This window comes from Anoplopoma fimbria, chromosome 5 (assembly GCF_027596085.1).
Source record: "Anoplopoma fimbria isolate UVic2021 breed Golden Eagle Sablefish chromosome 5, Afim_UVic_2022, whole genome shotgun sequence".
In the NCBI taxonomy this organism is placed as follows: domain Eukaryota; kingdom Metazoa; phylum Chordata; class Actinopteri; order Perciformes; family Anoplopomatidae; genus Anoplopoma; species Anoplopoma fimbria.
The window spans coordinates 14510892-14532202 of NC_072453.1; the positions used below are offsets into that span (position 1 = coordinate 14510892).

The 21311-nt window shown below is 38.7% G+C and overlaps 1 protein-coding gene across 1 annotated transcript; it reads left to right on the forward strand.

The window, feature by feature from the left end:
- The first annotated feature begins 1142 nt into the window (after positions 1–1142).
- Positions 1143–21034, forward strand: polr3a (polymerase (RNA) III (DNA directed) polypeptide A). Its single transcript, XM_054599209.1, has 31 exons — positions 1143–1351; positions 1751–1886; positions 2450–2587; positions 3068–3239; positions 3363–3517; positions 3937–4176; positions 4706–4868; positions 5206–5342; positions 5416–5519; positions 5608–5749; positions 6702–6842; positions 6988–7057; positions 7340–7467; positions 7551–7689; positions 8483–8647; positions 8858–9030; positions 10031–10142; positions 10855–10973; positions 11393–11530; positions 11777–11947; positions 13133–13246; positions 15376–15462; positions 15564–15646; positions 16784–16954; positions 17235–17328; positions 17488–17580; positions 18196–18360; positions 18559–18723; positions 19806–19937; positions 20034–20166; positions 20255–21034. The coding sequence occupies exons 1-31, from the start codon at positions 1308–1310 to the stop codon at positions 20401–20403; spliced, it is 4173 nt and encodes a 1390-aa protein (XP_054455184.1). The 5' UTR covers positions 1143–1307; the 3' UTR covers positions 20404–21034.
- Positions 21035–21311: the final 277 nt, after the last annotated feature.

Consider the following 21311-nt stretch of genomic DNA (forward strand, 5'->3'; position numbering starts at 1 on the left):
GTACATTTGTTCCCTGATCCTCACCTCAAGCATGAACATAACCCTCACAATTAGCTTAACCCGACTCTTAACAAACCCCCCAGCTGTATCCTGACACTGTATCTTAAAAATAACAGTCCACATTTTAGCCCTCAGGCTCATATTTGATGATTGACAATGATTATGTACACATAAAAGGTAAAAAAAAAAAAGAATGTGGTTTACCCGTAGTGGTTTCACATTATTGGGGAATACACATATTAGCTTTCTTGTCTAAAATTAAATTGAGAAGACTGATCGGCTCGAAATTATGAGATCTCATTATGACAACTTATTATGACTTTTATTAACTTATACTTTTTATCTGATTATTAAGACTTTTTATCTCATAATTATGACTTTTTATCCCAACATTATGACTTTTATCTCATTATTATGACTTTTTATCTCATTATTATGACTTTTTTTTATCTCATTATTATGACTTTTTATCCCAACATTATGACTTTTATCTCATTATTATGACTTTTTATCAAGGCTAAGTTTTCATCTTTTTTTTTCTTTCACTGCCAGAAATGGGCTTCCATACTTCCCACTGTCATGCGCGAACACTGGAAGCAGGGGAAGGTATCACTCCCATCATGCTCTTTGCAAAAAGTGAGTAATCAAATTTCTCAAAATGTGAAAAAATTAAGCTTCCAAGGTTGACAAAAAAATTCACATTTGATCACTAAATAAATAAATAACAGCCCATGACATATTTTAGTTAGGACACCTTAATCGCCATTCCTTTCTAGTGTTATTACATATTTTAACCACTAGGTGTCAGCACTCACTTGAGACTGACTGTACCTTTGCTCCCTTGACTTCTCTTTCTTACTGTTGTTGAGCATAGGCTTGTGTTGCGTTCAAGCACTTCTTGTAAACGCGCCCTTTCTACAAAGTACAAAGTTGCAATACGAGTTTTTGTTGGCTTTCCAGAATATTCCAAATACTTTGGGTCTTGGTTATTTATAAACAAAAATCAACATTTAAATAGACGATACGATGAAATAAAGTCAGCATACATACTTTTCTTCACAGCTTTTTTAACCTTTAAGGCTGTACCTTCCTAGATTACCGATTGACCCTGAAGGCAGCGCTGGTTGTAGCTCACATGCTAACTTGCTCACGCATTGCATGCTGCTGGCTGCTAGCATTTTCACAACATGGGGAAGTGAAGTAACAGCGTGCTGGCTACAAGCATAGACTGCATAGAGGGGCTGCAATGAGGACAACATAACAGTTTATTTATTCGTGTAGTTATTTGTTGAGGAGAAGCTGCCAAAATGGTGAAGGAGCAGTTTAGAGAGACAGATGTGGCCAAGAAAATGTGAGTATAGGAGCTAAGTGACAGGTTAGCTCGCAGCGTTAGCATCCTCAGTCACTCTGCAATGTGGTTCATATTTATGTTGTTTTTGCACATTCTTAATAAAGAGGACACAGTGGCCCCACCTGATTCAGATGCATTAACTTTATAGTTGTCAGATGTATTATGCGTTAAATCAACGCAGTGACTGTGGAGCTGATGAGGTTGTTTGTTAGTGTTGAACATCAATCAAAGTATTCAAATCCCCCCATAATGAAGTCTGGTGGTGAGATGCATTCACCAGAAATTAAAGTCACTTAATATTGTGTTGTTTAGAATTAGTTCTGGTTCACTTAAAAAAAAAAAAAAAAAAAAAAAATGCACATTTTATTTTTTTGCTTCAATCTTTGCATTTGTTCACAGAAGCCACATCTGCTTTGGGATGAAATCTGCTGAACAGATGCGTCAGCAGGCCCACATCCAGGTGGTCAGCAAGAATCTGTACAGCCAAGACACCAAACACACCCCACTACCCTATGGGGTGTTGGACCACCGCATGGTATGTGACACTGACACACACACACACACACAAACACACACACACACACACACACACACACACACACACACACATACATTTAGCAGACGCTTTTATCCAAAGCGACTTACAATCAGTAGTATATTACATATCATTCACCCATTCACACACTGATGACAGGCTACCATCAAGGTGCCACCATCAGACTCTAACTAACATTCATGCAACATCCAGTCCACACCGATGGCAAGCCTTCGGGAGCAACTTGGGGTTAAGTGTCTTGCCCAAGGACACATCGACTGCCAAAGCCGGGTATTGAACCACCGACCCTCTGTTTGAGAACTACCTTGCGCTCCACACACACACGCGCACACACACACACACACACACACACACACACACACACACACACACACACACACACACACACACACACACACACACACTTGTTTTAACTCTCTTTTGCAGTGATATGTGAAAACACTTTGCAATCACGTTGTCACACATTTCATATATAAGGTCACGTAGCTGTAGTCCATCCTCATACTAAAGGCTGGTCCACTCTGTTCTCATGTTTCCTGCAGGGCACCAGTGAGAAAGACAGACCGTGTTTGACGTGTGGGAAGAATCTGGCAGATTGCTTGGGACATTATGGCTACTTGGATCTGGAGCTGCCGTGTTTTCACGTTGGCTATTTTAAAGCCATCATAGGAATCTTACAGGCAAGTTTACGGTCTGATGTAATATCATGGTAATCCAAAATGTGCTTATCATTTGGGTCATGGTTGGCGTAAATTAATAGGGTGACCAAAATTCAGTCAGAAGGCCCAGAAGTTGAATTGAACAAGATACCTCCATGTGTAAAGCTGCAAGCAGATATGTTTTTCCTTTAGGTGTCACTAGAGTAGTACAATTAGTACAGGTAGAATATATTGTTTTTTACAATTATGTGTGTGTGCTTTCTCTTATAAAAGTAAATATGTGTTTAAATCACCAATAATATCCTGTTTATCAAGCTTTTATTATAGTTTTAGCCAAGTTGTGTAAATTGTAAACTCCTGAAGTTATTACTGTTTTCCTTGAACATGATATTAACAATGATATTTTATATTCTAAAACAACGTAACCATATTTAATGAGCATTTTAATGAGACAATGTGTCACCTCTCTCATTGTGATGTGGTATTTCTTCATGTCTCCAGATGATTTGTAAGACATGCTCAAGTATAATGCTGACGAAAGAAGAGAAACTGCAGTTCATGGATTTCTTGAAAAGGCCAAACCTGCCCTATCTCCAGAAACGAGGGTTGAAGAAGAAGATCTCTGATAAATGCCGCAAAAGGACAATCTGTCTGAATTGTTCAGCTTTCAATGGTGAAAAGAGACATTTTAATTTTTTTGATATTTACTTCTTTTTGACACCATTTATTTTGTGCGTTCCGTCTTGGTGTAATAATTGTAAAAATGCTGAGACATGTCATCTCTTTTTCTCTTCAGGGCCAGTGAAAAAGTGTGGCCTGCTTAAGATCATCCATGAGAAGTATAAAACAACCAAGAAGGTGGTGGATGCTTTTGTGTCAGAGTTCATGCAGTCCTTTGATACCGCCATAGAGCACAACAAAGTGGTGGAACCTTTGCTGACCAGAGCACAGGTGAACTTTTAAATTTTTTTCACACTGACTGTGTAGTTATTGTATTTAAGTGTTGCCAGGCTGTAGTATGGCAAGTGATGAGCATGCGTAAGACAAAAAGGTAAATCAGAAATAGGGCTAGGTATCAAACCTCAATAGTTTTTGCCCACGAATAAAACAAGGGTTTTAAGTTCGCTTTGAATGGTTGGTCAGATTCTTAGTCTTATTCCTTTATTGGTGGATGACAAATTTGCTAATTTTTAACACTAAAACTGATTAATTGAGAATTTTGGAATATTTTACTAAATTAAATAAAAGGTTTTTTTAGAGTATTATTGTAATTTTCTTTAAACTAGTGCGTAAAAAAATTAGAATTATTGAGGTATAACACTCAAGACGTACAAACTTGTATTTTGCCTTTATTATTATTTCCTCTCCAGGAGAACCTCAACCCTCTGGTGGTGCTGAACATGTTTAAGAGGATTCCCCATGAAGACATCGCCCTGCTGCTGATGAACCCCGAGTCAGGGAAACCCGCGGACCTCATTCTCACCCGCCTCCTGGTGCCTCCACTCTGCATACGACCCTCTGTGGTCAGCGACCTGAAGTCAGGCACCAACGAGGACGACCTCACCATGAAGCTCACGGAGATAATCTTCCTCAACGATGTCATCAAAAAGGTTGGTGTTCGTCATTTTGGGGTGTCTGTTTACCTTCTATCCAGTATAGGTAATTTGTAGGGACTTTTAAGACTTGGGCCTTGAACACTGTAAACTTCAGACTACAAGAAAGATCTAAGTTAAAAATACTTTAATGAGCTGCAGTTGGCAAGTGGCCATAAATGACTGATATCAGCCTCTAGCAGAGGAAAAAAACAACATTATTTCAGTTTCCAGCAGCCTCCAGCTACCATCACATTTTCCTGAGCATACAGCTACTGACCCATAAAGTCAGAGGGCCAACTCTGCGTCTAATATGTTCTTCAAATTAGTAAATCTCTCTGCTACATCTTCAAACCTGCCTATTTAGATATCTTCGTCTCTAAAGAAACTTGCTCATCAAATACTAGCAAAACAAACGCTTCTAAGGGTTGTAACGGGGTTACAGTTAAGGCCTGATCTGAAAGTTAATTAATGTCTTGAATGCAGTTATTTTAGCTCATATTCATGGAGATGGCCCACATTAACAAACTCTTTTTTCTTCATTTAGCATCGTATGACAGGGGCGAAGACCCAGATGATCATGGAGGACTGGGACTTCCTGCAGCTGCAGTGTGCTCTTTACATCAACAGCGAGCTCTCTGGCATCCCTCTCAACATGGCACCTAAGAAATGGACCAGAGGCTTTGTGCAGAGACTCAAGGGGAAGCAAGGTATAGTGTATAATAAAACCTGTGACATCTAATTGTACCAATTTCATCTAATTATTCTATAATTTGGACACATTGTGCAACTCTGTGCAGTAAACGCACATAGCAAGTACATGAAAGAGAAAATGAGTTCCATGTCAAACTGACTCTCTTACAAATCTCTTAACCTACCTACTTTTTTATGTGTAGAAAACGTACACAGTTATTTTTATGTTCAAAATGGTAGTGATTTGTGTGAGCTGTGACGTCAATCGATTTAACCGCCCATGACACACTTTGAAGAAATTTGTCACTCGGCATGTATTCATTTCTCACTGTAGAAGTTATTGTAAAAATTCAGGTCGATTCAGAGGAAACCTCTCAGGAAAAAGGGTGGACTTCTCTGGCAGAACTGTCATTTCCCCCGACCCAAACCTGAGGATCGACGAGGTGGCCGTCCCCGTGCACGTGGCCAAAATCCTGACGTACCCAGAGAAGGTAAGCCTCACTACAGTAAACTACCACTTCCATGGCAGAACTCCAGCTATCTAAATGTGACACTATGTTATAGGTGAACAAAGCCAATTTGGAGCTATTGAGGAAACTGGTCCGCAACGGGCCGGAGGTTCATCCCGGAGCCAACTTTATCCAGAATCGTCACACACAGATGAAAAGGTAAGGCTTGCTGCTTCTAATGCAAAAATAAATCCAGTAATTTGTTGTTGCGGTTCACCACCAAAATTGTGTCATTTTATTTTGTCAGGTTTTTGAAATATGGAAACCGTGAGAAGATCGCTCAAGAGCTGAGGTTTGGTGACGTTGTGGAAAGACACCTGATAGATGGAGACATCGTCCTCTTCAATCGACAGCCCTCCCTGCACAAACTCAGCATCATGGCCCACATCGTAAGCTTACTTTAAGACTACTCTTACTTACTAACTTACTGAACTTTGATATGTATTTGTGGTTTTCTTTTTAACTTTTCATCTTTTAATGTAAAGAAATGTAACAAACATCAATCGGGGTGGTTCAACTAGGTTTTTAAACATCTACCCTTCTGCAAAAACTAACTTCAATTTTGCATGTTTTCTTGTCTTGGTTTACAGCTCAGTATTACTCTTAATGAACCCTCCACAGTTTTCTTGCAAAAGCAATTTACAGGCACAGTGCAGAGCTCAAAAGCCGCTGCTTCTATCTGTTAAGTAGGAAAGATGTGAAGTGAAGGTTTTACAGGTGCTGGAAGAAACAGGAGGAATCAAAAGTTGAATTTGTGTGCACTTTTATTCTCTTACAATAACTTTAATATCTACTGAACACAAATTACTATCTGTTTTACACCTATCAGGCATAAATGCTTGACAGATATTTGTGACAGATTGGAACAAAATAGGTAATTCAAGTTATTATCTGCGCCTTAAACAGTTTTCATCTGTCCAGGTAAATCAAGCTAAATGAGTTAATGTTCCAAAGTTTGAATAAACTGTTGTTAGAATAACAGTTCCCAGTTTTGATTCAGTGATTATTCTTATCGTCATCAATCAGAAACAGATTAAAGTAGGTTTTCACATCATTTTTCTTAGTATTTTGGAAACCTTATGAACACAATAAACATAGTAAGACAAAAGAAAACATAAAAAAACAAGTACTGCAAAAGTACAATTTTAAAAAGTAGCAATAAAATATGTGACGTATGCGTTTTAAAAATGAAAAAAACTGCAGTTTTTAAAAACATGTTATGTGCCAATGTTCACTGTAGAAAAAGGTGCAAAAATTTAGCAGGATTACTCTTTTTAGTACATTTTTGTTTAGTTGCTTCTTTATGTTTTCACTGGTTTTCATTGTTCCTCAAACTCACAGGCCAGAGTCAAACCTCACAGGACGTTCCGGTTCAACGAATGTGTGTGCACCCCATACAACGCTGACTTTGACGGTGATGAAATGAACCTTCATCTACCTCAGACTGAAGAAGCCAAGGCTGAAGCACTCGTCCTAATGGGGGTATACATCAGCGCAACACATGTGGTCCATTCAGAAAACACGCACACGCATCTACCAGTGTTGAGGCAATGAAAAGATGTCTCCGGTAACTGTGATGTTCGCAGGAAATTGACTTCACTTTGACACAAATTGTCTTTTCTTCCAGACAAAAGCAAATCTTGTCACTCCAAGAAATGGCGAACCTCTGATTGCTGCCATTCAGGACTTTCTGACGGGTCAGTGCAGTGTCGTGTGGATGTCAGTCACAGTGGTCTGTTTTTATGGGATGTGAGGCTTCTGGTGCTTTGACTTAACAGCGGATATTCAAAAATATAGTTTAAATAAATGTTTTATTTTATACTTTTTCTTGATAATTGCAGGGTGAGAAAATCATGGCCGGAATGCACCTTTAAATATATAATAGTAATAATTGGGGGGATTGCATCGTTGTTCCCTTTTTCACCCCAGATTAGTTTGCATGCCTGAATTTAAATGAACAGCATATTTCTTCCTCCTAGGGGCCTACCTCTTGACGCTGAAGGACACCTTCTTTGAAAGATCAAAAGCCTGTCAGATAATCGCTTCAATCCTTGTCGGCCAAGATGAAAAAATCAAGGTCACTCTCCCCCGCCCGGCTATCATGAAGGTACTGCACTCTGGTGAGCTAGTTACATAACTCTCCGTTTGTGGCCTGGCGCTAATATTTTGCTGTGTGTGTGTGTCCATCAGCCCATGGCGCTGTGGACGGGCAAGCAGATCTTCAGCCTCATTCTGAAGCCAAGTAAGGAATGTCCAGTCAAGGCGAACCTGCGGACCAAGGGCAAACAGTACTGTGGCAAGGGAGAGGATCTCTGTTTCAACGACTCATGTGAGTTTCTTCAATAAAAAAAGAAGGAAAAAAAAGTCCATTAAACGCATCAAAGGAAAAGGGTTTATTTGGCAAGTCATGAAATGTATTATGACCTTTTTATTTAACCATTTAATAAGAGAAAGAGAGACAGAACAGAACAGCAAGTTGTGTTTCTTATATTCTCAATTCAATACAGGGGATAACATTAAAAAAACAATCACACTTTTCTGTTGATGTTTAAGGAGGAGACACACGAGCTGGTTGATGTGATTGAAAAAAATATATAACAAAACCAAATATTTAATAAATAATAATTATTAATAATAATAATAATATTTAGAATTAATGCAAAATCTCATATAAAATAAAAAAGATAATGTTCAATGCACTGAAAATCTTTTAATTAAAAGGTAATTTGTTAGTTTTTGATCAGTTTCCTTTTTTTGAAATGTTAACATGCAATATGTTCCTATCAACACAATTTTTCCAGTGGAAGTTGATCAATGATAATATTGAAAAATACCCATGCTTGGAGACTGTAAATAAAAAGGATAATATGTAATTCTTTTTTTTCTTAAGATGGTATAACCATCGAATTCAATTCAGTTATACATTTTAATTACTTTTTCCCCCAAAAAAAGATTTTGCCAAAATTCCCCCCATTATGAATTCATCCTAGCCTTCACCAACCCTCTCAGTCAGCACCGTGTGTCTCCAGGCCATCACCACGCTGTGTTTTATTCACCTGGTCGTGTTTCCTCTGTGAGCTAACAATGTCAACTCTTGACGCATATTCCTGTCACATTTCCAGTCGTGGTGATCCACAACAGTGAGCTGATGTGCGGTTCTTTGGACAAGGGCACCTTGGGGTCTGGCTCCAAGAATAACATCTTCTACATCCTGCTGAGAGACTGGGGACAGCTGGAGGCTGCTAACGCCATGTCTCGCCTGGCAAGACTCGCTCCGGTGTATCTATGTAGGTGGTGCACAGGGATGTAACAGCTTACAATGATGTGAAAAATGACACCTGTCAATCAGAAATGAACCTAGACATTTATTATGAAATAACTATGTTGTAGATTGGTTCGATTGGTTAACAGAAAACTGTTCTGCAAACTGGATAATCTATGGACATGCTGATTGCAACTTCAGTTAAAAAAACATTTTTTTAAACCCCAACTTTCAGCCAACCGCGGCTTTTCTATTGGCATCGGTGACGTGACACCCGGTCAGGGTCTGTTGAAGGCCAAACAGGACCTGCTGGATGACGGTTACAAAAAGTGTGACGAATACATCGAAGCTCTTGCCACGGGCAAGTTACATCAGCAGCCAGGCTGCACGGCAGAGGAGACCCTGGAGGTAGGCGTGCATGCATATTCGTACATGGAAAAACATTAACATCCATGTGGATTTACACAAGTCATCTGGATCCTCACTGCTGCATGCCATTTAATCAGCCACTTGCACACCACGTCACATTTCAGGTCTTTCATTTATTACCTTTATTTGCAAATGACCCCTTCTCTACCCATGGCATTTACTTATTATTCACACCGAGGGTGACTCATCAGTGGTGTGACAGACTTCCTGTAGCGGAGGAACTAGTAAATGATCTTAAAAGTAAATTAGATAAGAATTAAAGTTGGTGAGGTTAGTAGAAGATGGACCTATATAATGTTATCAATCTTATTAAATTGTATAAGCCACCGTTGCTGTGGTATCACATCACAAACAAACCTGCACAACAATGCTGCAATATATTTAAGAGATTTCCCTTTTTAACTCTTGTGCATCTCTTGCCTGCAAACTGTTTGAAATAAAGTTTTGTTGAAAACAAGCTAATATGTAATCTAGATGTCTAAGAAAATCCTTTAAAGTCTTTTCAGCTGCAAATCACGAAAAATAGCACCAACTACCTGTAAATACACCAATAATTTATTTAACAATAAACATCATGTATATTAAAAAAAAAAAAATCCATTTTCATGTTCTGTCTAAAACCAGACTCTGCATAGATACGTTTCTAGGACAAGTGCTGAGAAATTCCCCTTAATATTTGCTGTATCTTTATTTTTATATATACATTTTTAATGCTGATTTTCACCCTGATCACGCTTGTTTATTTGTGACAAACTTGTTACCTTAATTCTCCCATGTCATCACCAATGTTAGAATACTGAGATTGAATAATACCTACAATAACAGACCACCTTCATCCCTCAGATGAGCAATTACCCATCAAAACACTGATGCTTTCTCAAATAAATAAATGCTTTCTCAAATAAATAAATACAGACTCAAACACCACTCAGTTATGTCTGTACAAAGGTTGTTTTATTCAGAGTTTCTTTCTAAATAGGCTCTCATCTTGAAAGAGCTGTCCGTCATCAGAGACCGAGCCGGTAGTGCCTGTCTCAGGGAGCTCGACAAGAGCAACAGCCCTCTCGTCATGGCTCTTTGCGGCTCCAAAGGTAAGCTCACTGGACAGGAAACTGGACTAATAATTAGATATTAGTTTGGCTGTAAATACATTTGTTTATAAGATTTTTCATAAATTCGTAAATGTTGTTTCTCAACTTCTATGACCTTCAAAACTTGTTTAGTGAGCTGCAGGAGTTGAAACATTGCTAGAAGTTAACTTTATTCATAAGATGACTGTGGGCTATGCAGGATACAAAGCACTGAGTTACAATGGAAGATGCTGCTGTTTAGATGTGCTGTTTGTGCACGTCACTCAGTGCTGCTGAATGAAAATGATGACAACAAAAGAAGTGACAAATCCAGGGCTTTACAGAGAAAAGCATGTGAGACCGGAACAGAAAAGGACAAAAGGCGAAAAAAAGAGTGAAATATGATACTCTGCAGCACAGCCACTATGTAGTTTATATGTTTATGGTTTATTTACCTACTTGGAGGGAGTCAGCAACTCATTACATTTCTTTGTGTGAGCTGTCCTTGTTTGAAGAGGACCCTATTAATGCAAACTGCAGTAAACAGCAAGTTGTCCTCTAACTTATAAACAGATGTGTGTGGGGAGGACATGTAGATTCAAGTGAAGAGGTTTAAACTCTTGTGTTTAGAAAAAGAAAAAACTAGTGGTTTTCAGTAAATAACATTAAATTATTATTATTATTCTTGGTTGTGTCTCCCCTTTCCCACCATTTCCTCTAAATATACACACAGGGTCGTTCATTAATATCTCCCAGATGATTGCTTGTGTGGGCCAGCAGGCCATAAGTGGCTCTCGAGTACCTGACGGATTTGAAAATCGCTCCCTGCCTCACTTTGAAAAGCATTCAAAAGTAAGATTCAATTCATTTATTTTCATTATTATGCCATCTTTTCTTCAAAAGGATCATACATGTTCTGTTCGGTATTTGTTTGTTAGGATATGCAATGATAGATTAAAAAAAAAATGTAACAACTTTTATTTGAGCTTTTGCAAATAGCTACGCCACATTAATGTCCAATATGTCTGGTTTGTATTGACTTATTTAGATATTAGGTATTTCAGTGCTGGGGACAGCACCAAAATCACACACACACACACTCTACACACAACAAGCAGCGCCATCCGTTTGAGACTTACTCATAATAATGAATGAATAATGTGAGATTATGATTCCTTATATAATGGGCTATATGGGATTTTGTGGTAATGGATATATGTATATAAATAAAGATGCATTCAGCAGGCCTGCTTAATGTTTTTTCTTTACAGCTGCCTGCTGCTAAAGGCTTTGTGGCCGACAGCTTCTACTCTGGCTTGACACCCACAGAGTTCTTTTTCCACACCATGGCTGGTCGTGAGGGTCTGGTGGACACTGCTGTGAAAACTGCAGAGACTGGATATATGCAGGTAATGCCTGAGGATTTATTCCCAGGGTTCACTCTTGTTGCCATGCTGATGTCACGTAACTAAATGAAAGTATGTGACCATCTATAGTTTCCTTTATACCTTGAGTAAAATTCATTTTCTAGTCCATACTCTTCTTTCAGAATGAGTTATTGAAACATATTTCATTCTGAAAGAAGAGTATGGGCTACTGTCACATATGTCACTTTGATATCTTTGTTGTGTTCCTGCCTGTGCTTGATTGTACAGAGGCGTCTGGTCAAGTCCCTGGAAGATTTGTGCTCTCAGTACGACCTGACGGTACGCAGCTCCACCGGCGACATCATCCAGTTTATTTATGGCGGCGATGGTCTGGATCCAGCTGCCATGGAGGGAAAGGATGAGCCGCTGGAGTTTAAGAGAGTCCTAGACAACATCCGGGTGAGAGGATAGTTTATGGACCTGCTTTTCTGGGCATTCTCTTTCTTCATGCCTGCTGTTTTCTTCCTCACCCTTAAACTAATTTGTGCAGATGAGTCCCTGCCCCCCTGTGCACCCACCTACACATATATAAACATGTGTGCAAACCAATAGCATAGTTAGTCAGTGTAGTCCAATTCCACTATAAACATTCTTTTAGTTTGCTTTGTTTGGTCTCGTATGTCAACTTTAATGGACTATTTTATGCCGATGCGCTGGATGAAAGACACCACTGTGAATATTTTCCCGCTGTGAGAAGCCTACTGCCAAACATAGAAGCAGCTCATTAGCAGAGACGCTTTTCATGTGAAAATGCACACACGCACGAACCAAAATTACAGCAAATTCATTTTCTGAGAAATTGTTCAGCATTTCCATGCAACTAAACCAAATTGCAGGAAGTTTGAATTGTTCAATTATTATCGCTTAAAAAGACACAGAGAACCTCATCAGTTTGTAAGAACTTTGCCTTTTTAAAAAAAATCTGTAATCAAGGAAAGATACTGTAGTCCCCGGGGATGTCTGTATTTTCTTGGTATAACAGCGTGATTAGCAGTCTATTAGTCTAAAATGCCACCTGTGATTACCGCAGTGACTGTGGTGATTGGTAATGTGCTTGCGAGACAAGATTGATCCCAGAGCTTGTGAGCTCTGCAGGAAAACCATCTGCTGCATGTTGATTTAAAAATGTTTTATTGGAAAGCTATTTTTATTTCTATGCTACATTCCAAGTGGCAATTCAAGGTGTTTTACAAATGACATAAAATACGATAAAAGAATAATAAAGGAGTTATCATCATAGTAAAATAGCAATTGTTATTATTATTATTATTATTATTATTATTATTATTATTATTATTATTATCTGTGTTTGTATCGGTCTGTCCTCTGTCTATCTATGCTTTATCGGTTTATAGTATCTATCAAGAGGTTAGAGTTCATTTAATGGTACAAGCTATTGTAGTGATTGTATTTGTTTAAAAAAGCACTTGCCAGTTAATGGAGATCAGATCAGAATATTATGACATAAACTCTTCTGTTCCAGTCCATAGGGGATTTTCTTTTATTGTTAAGGTGGGTAGTTTCAGATGCAATGAAAGTGTTGGCTCCCAATGAACTCCTTTTGATCCTCTCCGTTCCCCGCAGGCGATCTATGTGTGTCCAGACGAGCCTGCCCTCAGTCAAAACGAGGTGGTCCTCACTGCTGATGCCATCACGAAGAGAGCGGACTTCTTGTGCTGCAAAGACGGCTTCTTGGAGGTAACCTCATCACAGTACAGTGCTGTCAAACAAAGCTATATTTTTTTCTTGAATACTTTTGTTTTTATTACGAAAAGCCCTTTGGTAGGAGTTCTCCACAACTACCTGCATTTTTGCAATGGAAATAAAAGGGAACAACATGCAGGCATTCAGAGAGAGTGGCTATTGAAAGTATGTAAAAAGGTTGCTATATATATTTCTGTTGACTTTTAAATCAAAGAAACTGACTTCCTGAGAATAAGTGTGTCTTGCTTTGATGTTTCGTGTAGCTGATCAGCAGGAAACAGTTACCAAAAATAGAAATCACTCTTAAGAGGTCACAACGTATACTATCAAGTATCTATCATGGTTGAACAATCACTGAAATGTTTCTTTCAGTTACCACTTCAGGTAAGTTCTCTAGTTGATGAGAAAATGCATGGATGAATCTATGTTATCCTGCCAGGTTAAGACATCCAAACAACATTTCTGGATTTTCACCAAAAAGTCTTTTTTTGAGAGGTCCCACTTAAAAAAGAAGATGACCTCTTTAGCCAAGATAACAATGAAAAATCACATTTAGTTATCCACCGAGAAGAGTAACATCAAGTCAATTACATGTAAAGTTTATCTTACAAGGGTTAAAGTATAAGGCTAATATTATTCTCAAATCTCATGAAAGACCAGAACTTGTACTTGAACTCAGAATACCTTCCAGCTTCCTTATGCGACTGTGGCTCAGTGGTAGAGCAGGATCGTTTTCTCCTGCAAACGGCACTCCTGTTTGAGTAAAGTTTGCTAAAAACAATCAGACTTTAGTCAATCATGATTTAAAAAGAACAATTTTCTTCCTGAATTAATACACATTTAGTGCACTACTGAGTATTTACATGGGGATTGACTCAAAATGTACTACAGTGCCCTTGTTCACCATAATGAAGGAAATGTGACTGATTGATGTGTTTTTAATAGTTTTAGACAGTTTGGAAGCTTTGGCTCTGCTGACAATATTTGTTATTATGATGATTTTTATTTTTTTTGTAACTAGAGAGCTATTATCACTAGTTTTGCCAGCCTTATCCTCAAATATAAAAACAGAGATTAATCCAAACCATTTATTTATAATTCTAAATGTTTTTAAACCTAAAAGAGGATTGATAATTCTCTCTTAACGTTTTTGACAATATGAAACATTTCCTGTTGATACAACAACCGTTTTTTTTGCCTCTCCTGCTGCAGCGAACACAACAATCATTTCAGCAAATCAAACAGATGAATACACAAAGTTGTGGCAAAACACCCAGATGTCCACTTGTAAATCAGATAGAAATCTGACAGGGTTTTTTTTGTACAAGGGTAAGAAACCATGAAAACTTGTGTAAAGGTTTTTAAGGACAACGTGTGTGCTATTCGAGTTTATGTGAACACATTTTCAGTTTATTTTCAAAAAACATCATTTTTACTTTTCCTGACTGATGCAGAGAAAATCATTACACCTCCTGTGGTTGCGGTGCAACACCTCCACACCCATAAATACAAAAGAAAACAATTGTGTATCCTTTGGCTTTTGACAGTATAATATATTAAGGAATAACATGGCAGAAAAAGTGTAGTTGGTAGAATAAACTATCTTATTATGTGGTTCAAAAGCCATTTACATGCAGTTACTTGTAGTGCTGGCAATAATTCATGTGAACCTTTCCCCCCCCCTTTTGTGAAGGAGTTAACTGAAACAGGCTCAGAGAAGTACCTGGAGGTATAGTGACCGAGCATGCTGAACTGTGGTTTAACTGATTCGAGAATGTTGTGTCAACGAGTGCTGGAACAGATCGATGATTTAATTAATAACCACGTTGTTGCTAGTTTAAAAAAACCAAAAACCTTACTGTGTTTAGATTAATGCTTTGACATCTGACTGCTCTCTTTTAAACCACTGCTGGTGGTTTTTTTTTAAAGAGATTGCTGTATGTGATTTACTGGGAGTTTGCATTGGTCATGCCTTTTACTGTGATATCTAACAACTGCATGACAGTGTATCATGTGTCAAACAGCACACAGTTTGGTCACACTTCATTATTTGTTTTTAAAGATATTAAGGAGCCTTTTCAATCGACCTGTGACACTCTTAAATCATTTTCCCTCAACTGTAGGAGATAAAGAAATTCATTAAGAGTATCTCAGAACGGATCAAGAAGACCAGAGACAAGTACGGCATCAACGACAACGGCACCAGCGAGGTAGGCGCCGCACAGCGTGGATTAATGTTCTGTATGCAGCAATATCCTTAAGCTCCGCTATTTCTGAAACTATATTGCTCATCACTATTTTTCTTTTGCAGCCAAAAGTTCTCTATCAGCTGGATCGCATAACCCCCACCCAGCTGGGGAAGTTCCTTGAAACCTGCAGAGACAAGTACATGAGGTACAAGACGCCTCGTTTTATTCGAAGGCTCACAGTCTTTGTTTGATACTCATTTTCAGCAAAACAGTATTTTCTTAAAAAGAAGCAGATTGATTCTTTTTTTTTCTCCCCTCGCACCAGAAAGTTTAGTTGTATGCTGCAGGAAGACACTGCACTGCAGTTACCTGTAAACAACACCCTCTTGGGTCATAGGTAGCTCAAAATGTGCCTCTGGTAATAGAAAAGTTAAGAAAAATATTTGTGGGGAAAAAAATAATGAGCTACTGATATGTGCCAGAGTTCCTCAAAGAAAGTAGAAACAAGCCTAAGGGTATGGTAAACTGGCAAACTACTGGTTTTAATGAAGTGTTGTTGAACCACATCAGAGGGCAGGTGTCAACTATCAAATATTGTGAGAAGATACAATAATGTTTAAATATAATTCTTCTGGAAGCCATTCAAAGGGTTGCACTCATTTGTCAACCCAAAAAGTGACTGATAGTTATGTAAGGAATGAAAAAAAGCGAGCGTCAGACTTAAAACCCTGCTTACTTTCTCACTTCTGCACACCCAGCCAGTAGCTGCATGAAGTGGGCACGAATATCAGAGCGTCAGTTACATAATGTGACAATCAAGAAATGTCACTCAAATCCACAAATGTCATATTCATGGTGTCAGCAGAGGGAAAAGAGTGGATCCTAATGGTTCCTCTTGGAACCATGGATGGCTGTCGCAAATGTCATGGCAGTCCATCCAGTAGTTGTTGAGACTGACAGCCTGCTCTGCATCCAAACCAATCTGTTCAACTGTGTTGGCACTGAAAAAAGTATATTCAAAACCAGATTTTTTTATTACCATTTAAATATTTTGTTTTAAACTCTTTTTATTCCAAAGATTCAGTTAAAAAATTGAATACATAATTCTAAATAATGAGCTACATGCGTTGGTAATGCTTCTATCAGATCCTGTTGTAGGAGGAGTAGTAGATTGTGTGTCCAGTGATATCCCCACATGCACACTCCTCTAAACAGTCATCCGAGGACTGTCGAGATGATGATGATGATGATGATGATGATAATGTTCGTATAATAATTGCCAAAGCTCTCTTAATTGTCAGTTTAATGAAAGTTGAGTCTTATCATGTGTTTACTCGCACAGAGCTCAGATGGAGCCGGGCTCAGCAGTAGGGGCCCTGTGTGCCCAGAGCATTGGAGAGCCCGGTACTCAGATGACCCTGAAAACCTTCCACTTCGCTGGTGTGGCTTCCATGAACATCACTCTGGGGGTGCCTCGCATCAAAGAGATCATCAATGCCTCCAAGAACATCAGGTATAATATATAATTATGCTTGTGTTATCTGTCATATGAGCAGAATAAGACAAATGGAAGCAATGACCTTCTGTGACGTTTGTTTCTTTCTTCTTTTTGTTTTGAGTTTTGTAGTTCAAAAAGGGCCTCAGCTACTTTTTATGGAAGCATCCATGGTTTAGAGACTGAATATAGGGCGTTTAGCAGAAGGGACTCTACTTGGCCACATAAATTGTTGTCTTTGTCACAGTAATGAATTTGTTTTGAATGATCCATTGAAAGTCATCTACTCGTTACTCAGCACACCTATAATCACGGCTCATTTGGATGTGGAAGAGGACGCTGACTTCGCCAGGCTGGTGAAGGGAAGGATCGAGAAAACTCTTCTGGGAGAGGTATTCTGAGCAGCAGCGTTTTAAACTTTAACCGTGTCTTTAAATCAGTGACATTAAGGTATTGACTTAAGGACACCAGTAGTTTCAAAAGAGAGTCATTCAGAATATCAACAATTGCTGTGCTGTTATGAAGCCAAGATCTCTCGCTTTTCTCTACAGATTTCTGAGTACATAGAGGAGGTTTTTCTACCAGACGATTGCTTCATTCTGGTGAAATTGTCACTGGAGAGAATAAGGCTGCTGCGTCTGGAGGTACCACAATGTTTTGTTATTTTTTTTGCCACATTGTTGGAATATTTCAAATGTATCCCCATTCTCATTGATCAAAGGAATCAGAGGAATTGTAGTTTGTTAAAACCTTGGTCTTATTTTGTAGCTTTGGCTATCATATCTATCAGTGACACTGGTGTGTACCACAATAAATGCTGAGATCTGGGAATATGGATATATTACTTATTTTCACTCTCCCAGACTTCTTTGCAGCAATACATTTTTAATGAGGATCCCATTAGCACTAGCATAAGCATTGAATATTCTGCCTGGGGTCCACACACATACAGTCAAACACATTTATACAAACTACAGCCAGTAAACACAAACAAAACACAAAGTCACAATTGTTTTAATTGGTGAGGGTTAGGGTATCATTGCTTTAAACAAACTTCCATTGATGCATCAACAAAGTCTTCCTTTTTCTACATAACATAACAACATGTTCTCTATTCCCTTTAAAAGGCTACAGCAGAGTGCACTCACAGCTTATTGGCTGTGCTACATTATAGATTCGTGTTTTTTTGTTTTTGTTTTGTTGTGTGTTTAGAATACCTATGGTAGCTTTGCCTCTGATATGTGTTTTTCATCTTTCAGGTAAATGCGGAAACAGTGCGATACTCCATCTGCATGTCTAAACTACGAGTGAAGCCAGGAGACATCGCTGTGCACGGCGAGGCGGTGGTGTGTGTGTCGCCACGAGAGAACAACAAGAGCTCCATGTACTACGTGCTGCAGTCATTAAAAGAAGAACTTCCAAAGGTGATAATCAGGTTGACTGAATTCATAATTAGAGTAATTGCTAATGCATCCTGGAAAACAGTTTGTTTCTAAAGCACTGATTAGTAAGACGGAAGAGTAGGAGTGTGTTGTACTCCTGAACTGTATGCCCCAAGTTTAAAAAGTCAAAGGTGCATTGTGTTTCTTCTTTTTAATTGTTCTCATTTCTCCCGTGGAAAGGTGGTGGTTCAAGGAATACCGGAAGTTTCCCGAGCTGTCATTCACATTGACGAACAGAGCACCAAGACCATGTACAAACTCCTGGTGGAGGGGGACAACCTGAGAGCTGTAATGGCAACGCACGGAGTGAACGGAAGCAAGACCACTTCAAACAACACATATGAGGTATCTGTAAAGGGAGATTTAAAGCCAGTGGTGCCGAAGCTTTGATCAGAGCCCTGCATGCGTCCTTTATTTGCTTCCACATCTGTCGACGTCTTATCCGTCACTGAGGCTGAACCTGATAACCATTACAGATTGTATTCTGCTCTCACACTCAAACCGATACCAACAGTACATTGAGGTCAGCTCAGTTTGAGTGAGATTGAGTTCAAGGAGTAGCTTACCTTTTGTTGTGTTCGACAATGTAGGTTCCAAATCAGTACTTATACCTAAATATAACTAATGTAGTTTAATGCCACAGTCCTGTGGTAAACCCTTACTTCATAAAGATTATAATGTTTGATGAAACTTAGAGGTGTTGATTCAACTTTATTGTTTTGTATTGCAGGCTGCAGTTGATTGTGATGTTTAATTGTATCTAATGTGTTGCATTAGGTTTAGCTATTTGTACCTGGTTACCTGGATACTGAGTGTATTTGTTCAGGTCCACATGAATGTTTGAAGAACTCTGTTTAGATGTAAACCAACCGGATAATTTTCTGAAAGTTCACAAGGAAACAACAAGAGAATGACTCAACTTATTCTCCTTCATCTTTTGTTTTTTAAACTTCTGTCTATCTCATTGAAATCAAAATGAATATTAATAACAATGTAGCCTGTAAACCAAAGCAAAGTTGACATTTTTTTTTTCTCCTGGAGCTGCTTCACTGAGGCCAACCCCACTCTCTAATCCCCATACTGTTGTCTGACAACAGAAAGATTTGTCCACTTCAGGCGCTATACTGATAAAGGAAATAATCACAGAGAGACGTGAGGGACAGTAGAAAGTTATTGTTGAGTATTTAACCATGTCTAGGAATGTTGACAGTCGATTTTATGTCCATCATTTCAAAGTCTCATGTTTTAAAATGCATCCACTCCTTTGTGTTAAAATATCTGGATATTTGTTGGTGAATGATTTATAAAAAAAAAAAAAAATAAAAATGTATCTACAGCTCTACTATAAATAATTACAAATGAATAATAATTGCATTGACTGCAGGTACCAGCTTTCTTTTTACAAGCTTTCCTTTGCATTCTTCTAGGTTGAGAAGACTCTGGGTATTGAGGCAGCTCGATCCACCATCATCAATGAGATTCAGTACACCATGGTTAACCACGGAATGAGCATTGACCGGCGTCACGTCATGCTTCTAGCAGATCTCATGTCCTACAAGGTATGACCAAATCTAAATCTTGATACTTCTTCAGTGTGTGTGTGTGTAGTAAGAGGTCATTTCACCTTTTGTACTAACTGTCTTCCGACAATAAAGGGGGAGATACTGGGAATAACCAGGTTCGGTTTGGCCAAAATGAAGGAGAGCGTCCTCATGCTGGCCTCCTTCGAGAAAACAGCAGATCATCTCTTCGATGCCGCCTACTTTGGACAAAAGGACTCAGTCTGCGGTAAACGGATGATTCATCTCTGTAGTGGAATTGAACTTAACGCTTTGTCTTAAGTGGGCCTTAACATTTCCTGTTTTTCCTGTTCCAGGTGTGTCTGAGTGCATCATTATGGGGATTCCAATGAACATCGGAACAGGACTGTTTAAACTACTGCACAAGGCTGAGAAGGATCCCTCTCCAGCCAAAAGACCTCTCCTATTCGACAGTGCAGACTTCCATATACCTCTAATCACATAGCAGCAAGGAAACAGCAGAGGTTTTTTTTTTTTTTTCCTGAGAGCCTGCTGTCGAAAGACCTCTTTAGAATATCTTCAGCAAATACATAAGTGCCTGCAGTAGCTTCAGATGATTTCTTTGTTGGGATAAAAAACAAATTATTTTGGTCAGTATGTCGTTGCTGATGCCACAGACTGTGAGGACACTTAATTTCATTTTACAAAGCAAGTTTGTTGAAATTGCTCATTATTTCAGTAAAAAACAGGTAAACTGTGAGATTACAAAAAACTTCAGATGCTTTGATGTTCTTTATTGGCTTTAACTTGTTGGTAAAACACTGTTTCCTCTGGTATTACGATGTTGCATAATGGTATATATGTTGAACAAGTGTGCAGCAGACAGAAAGATTAGCTCTTAATCATGAAGCAGACTTGATCTCCTCCAGTTCGGCACTGCTTGTTTTTACTTTTGCATCTTCAAGACTCTTCATTCACACTGCGAAACCAACTTAATATTGTCTTTTCTAAAAAAAATTGTTTTCATACGAGAATCAGATGAGCAGAGGTTCATTGAGTTAGACATTTGGCATCCTGTTTAAAAGCCTATCCAAACAATAATGTAAATAATGTAATAAAATATATGAGCCAGAAAAACATCGGAAAGTATTTTTTTTGGTGTACATTTTTTTTGGCCCATCAATTTCTAATAGCAGACAGAAGTTCCTAAAGTCGGCAGTGACCTAATTTAGGATGCCAGGGGCCTGAGGGTGGAACTCTTCCTGAGCCTCTCTGGTGTATCCTGTGCCTTCTTCCCAACCGCAAATGGGAGAAAAGGCCATTCTCCGGGTGGTTGGGATCCTTAATGATTGTGCTAGTCTTATTCTTGTAGCATCTGATGTAACTATCCTTCAGGCAGGGCAGAGCACTGCT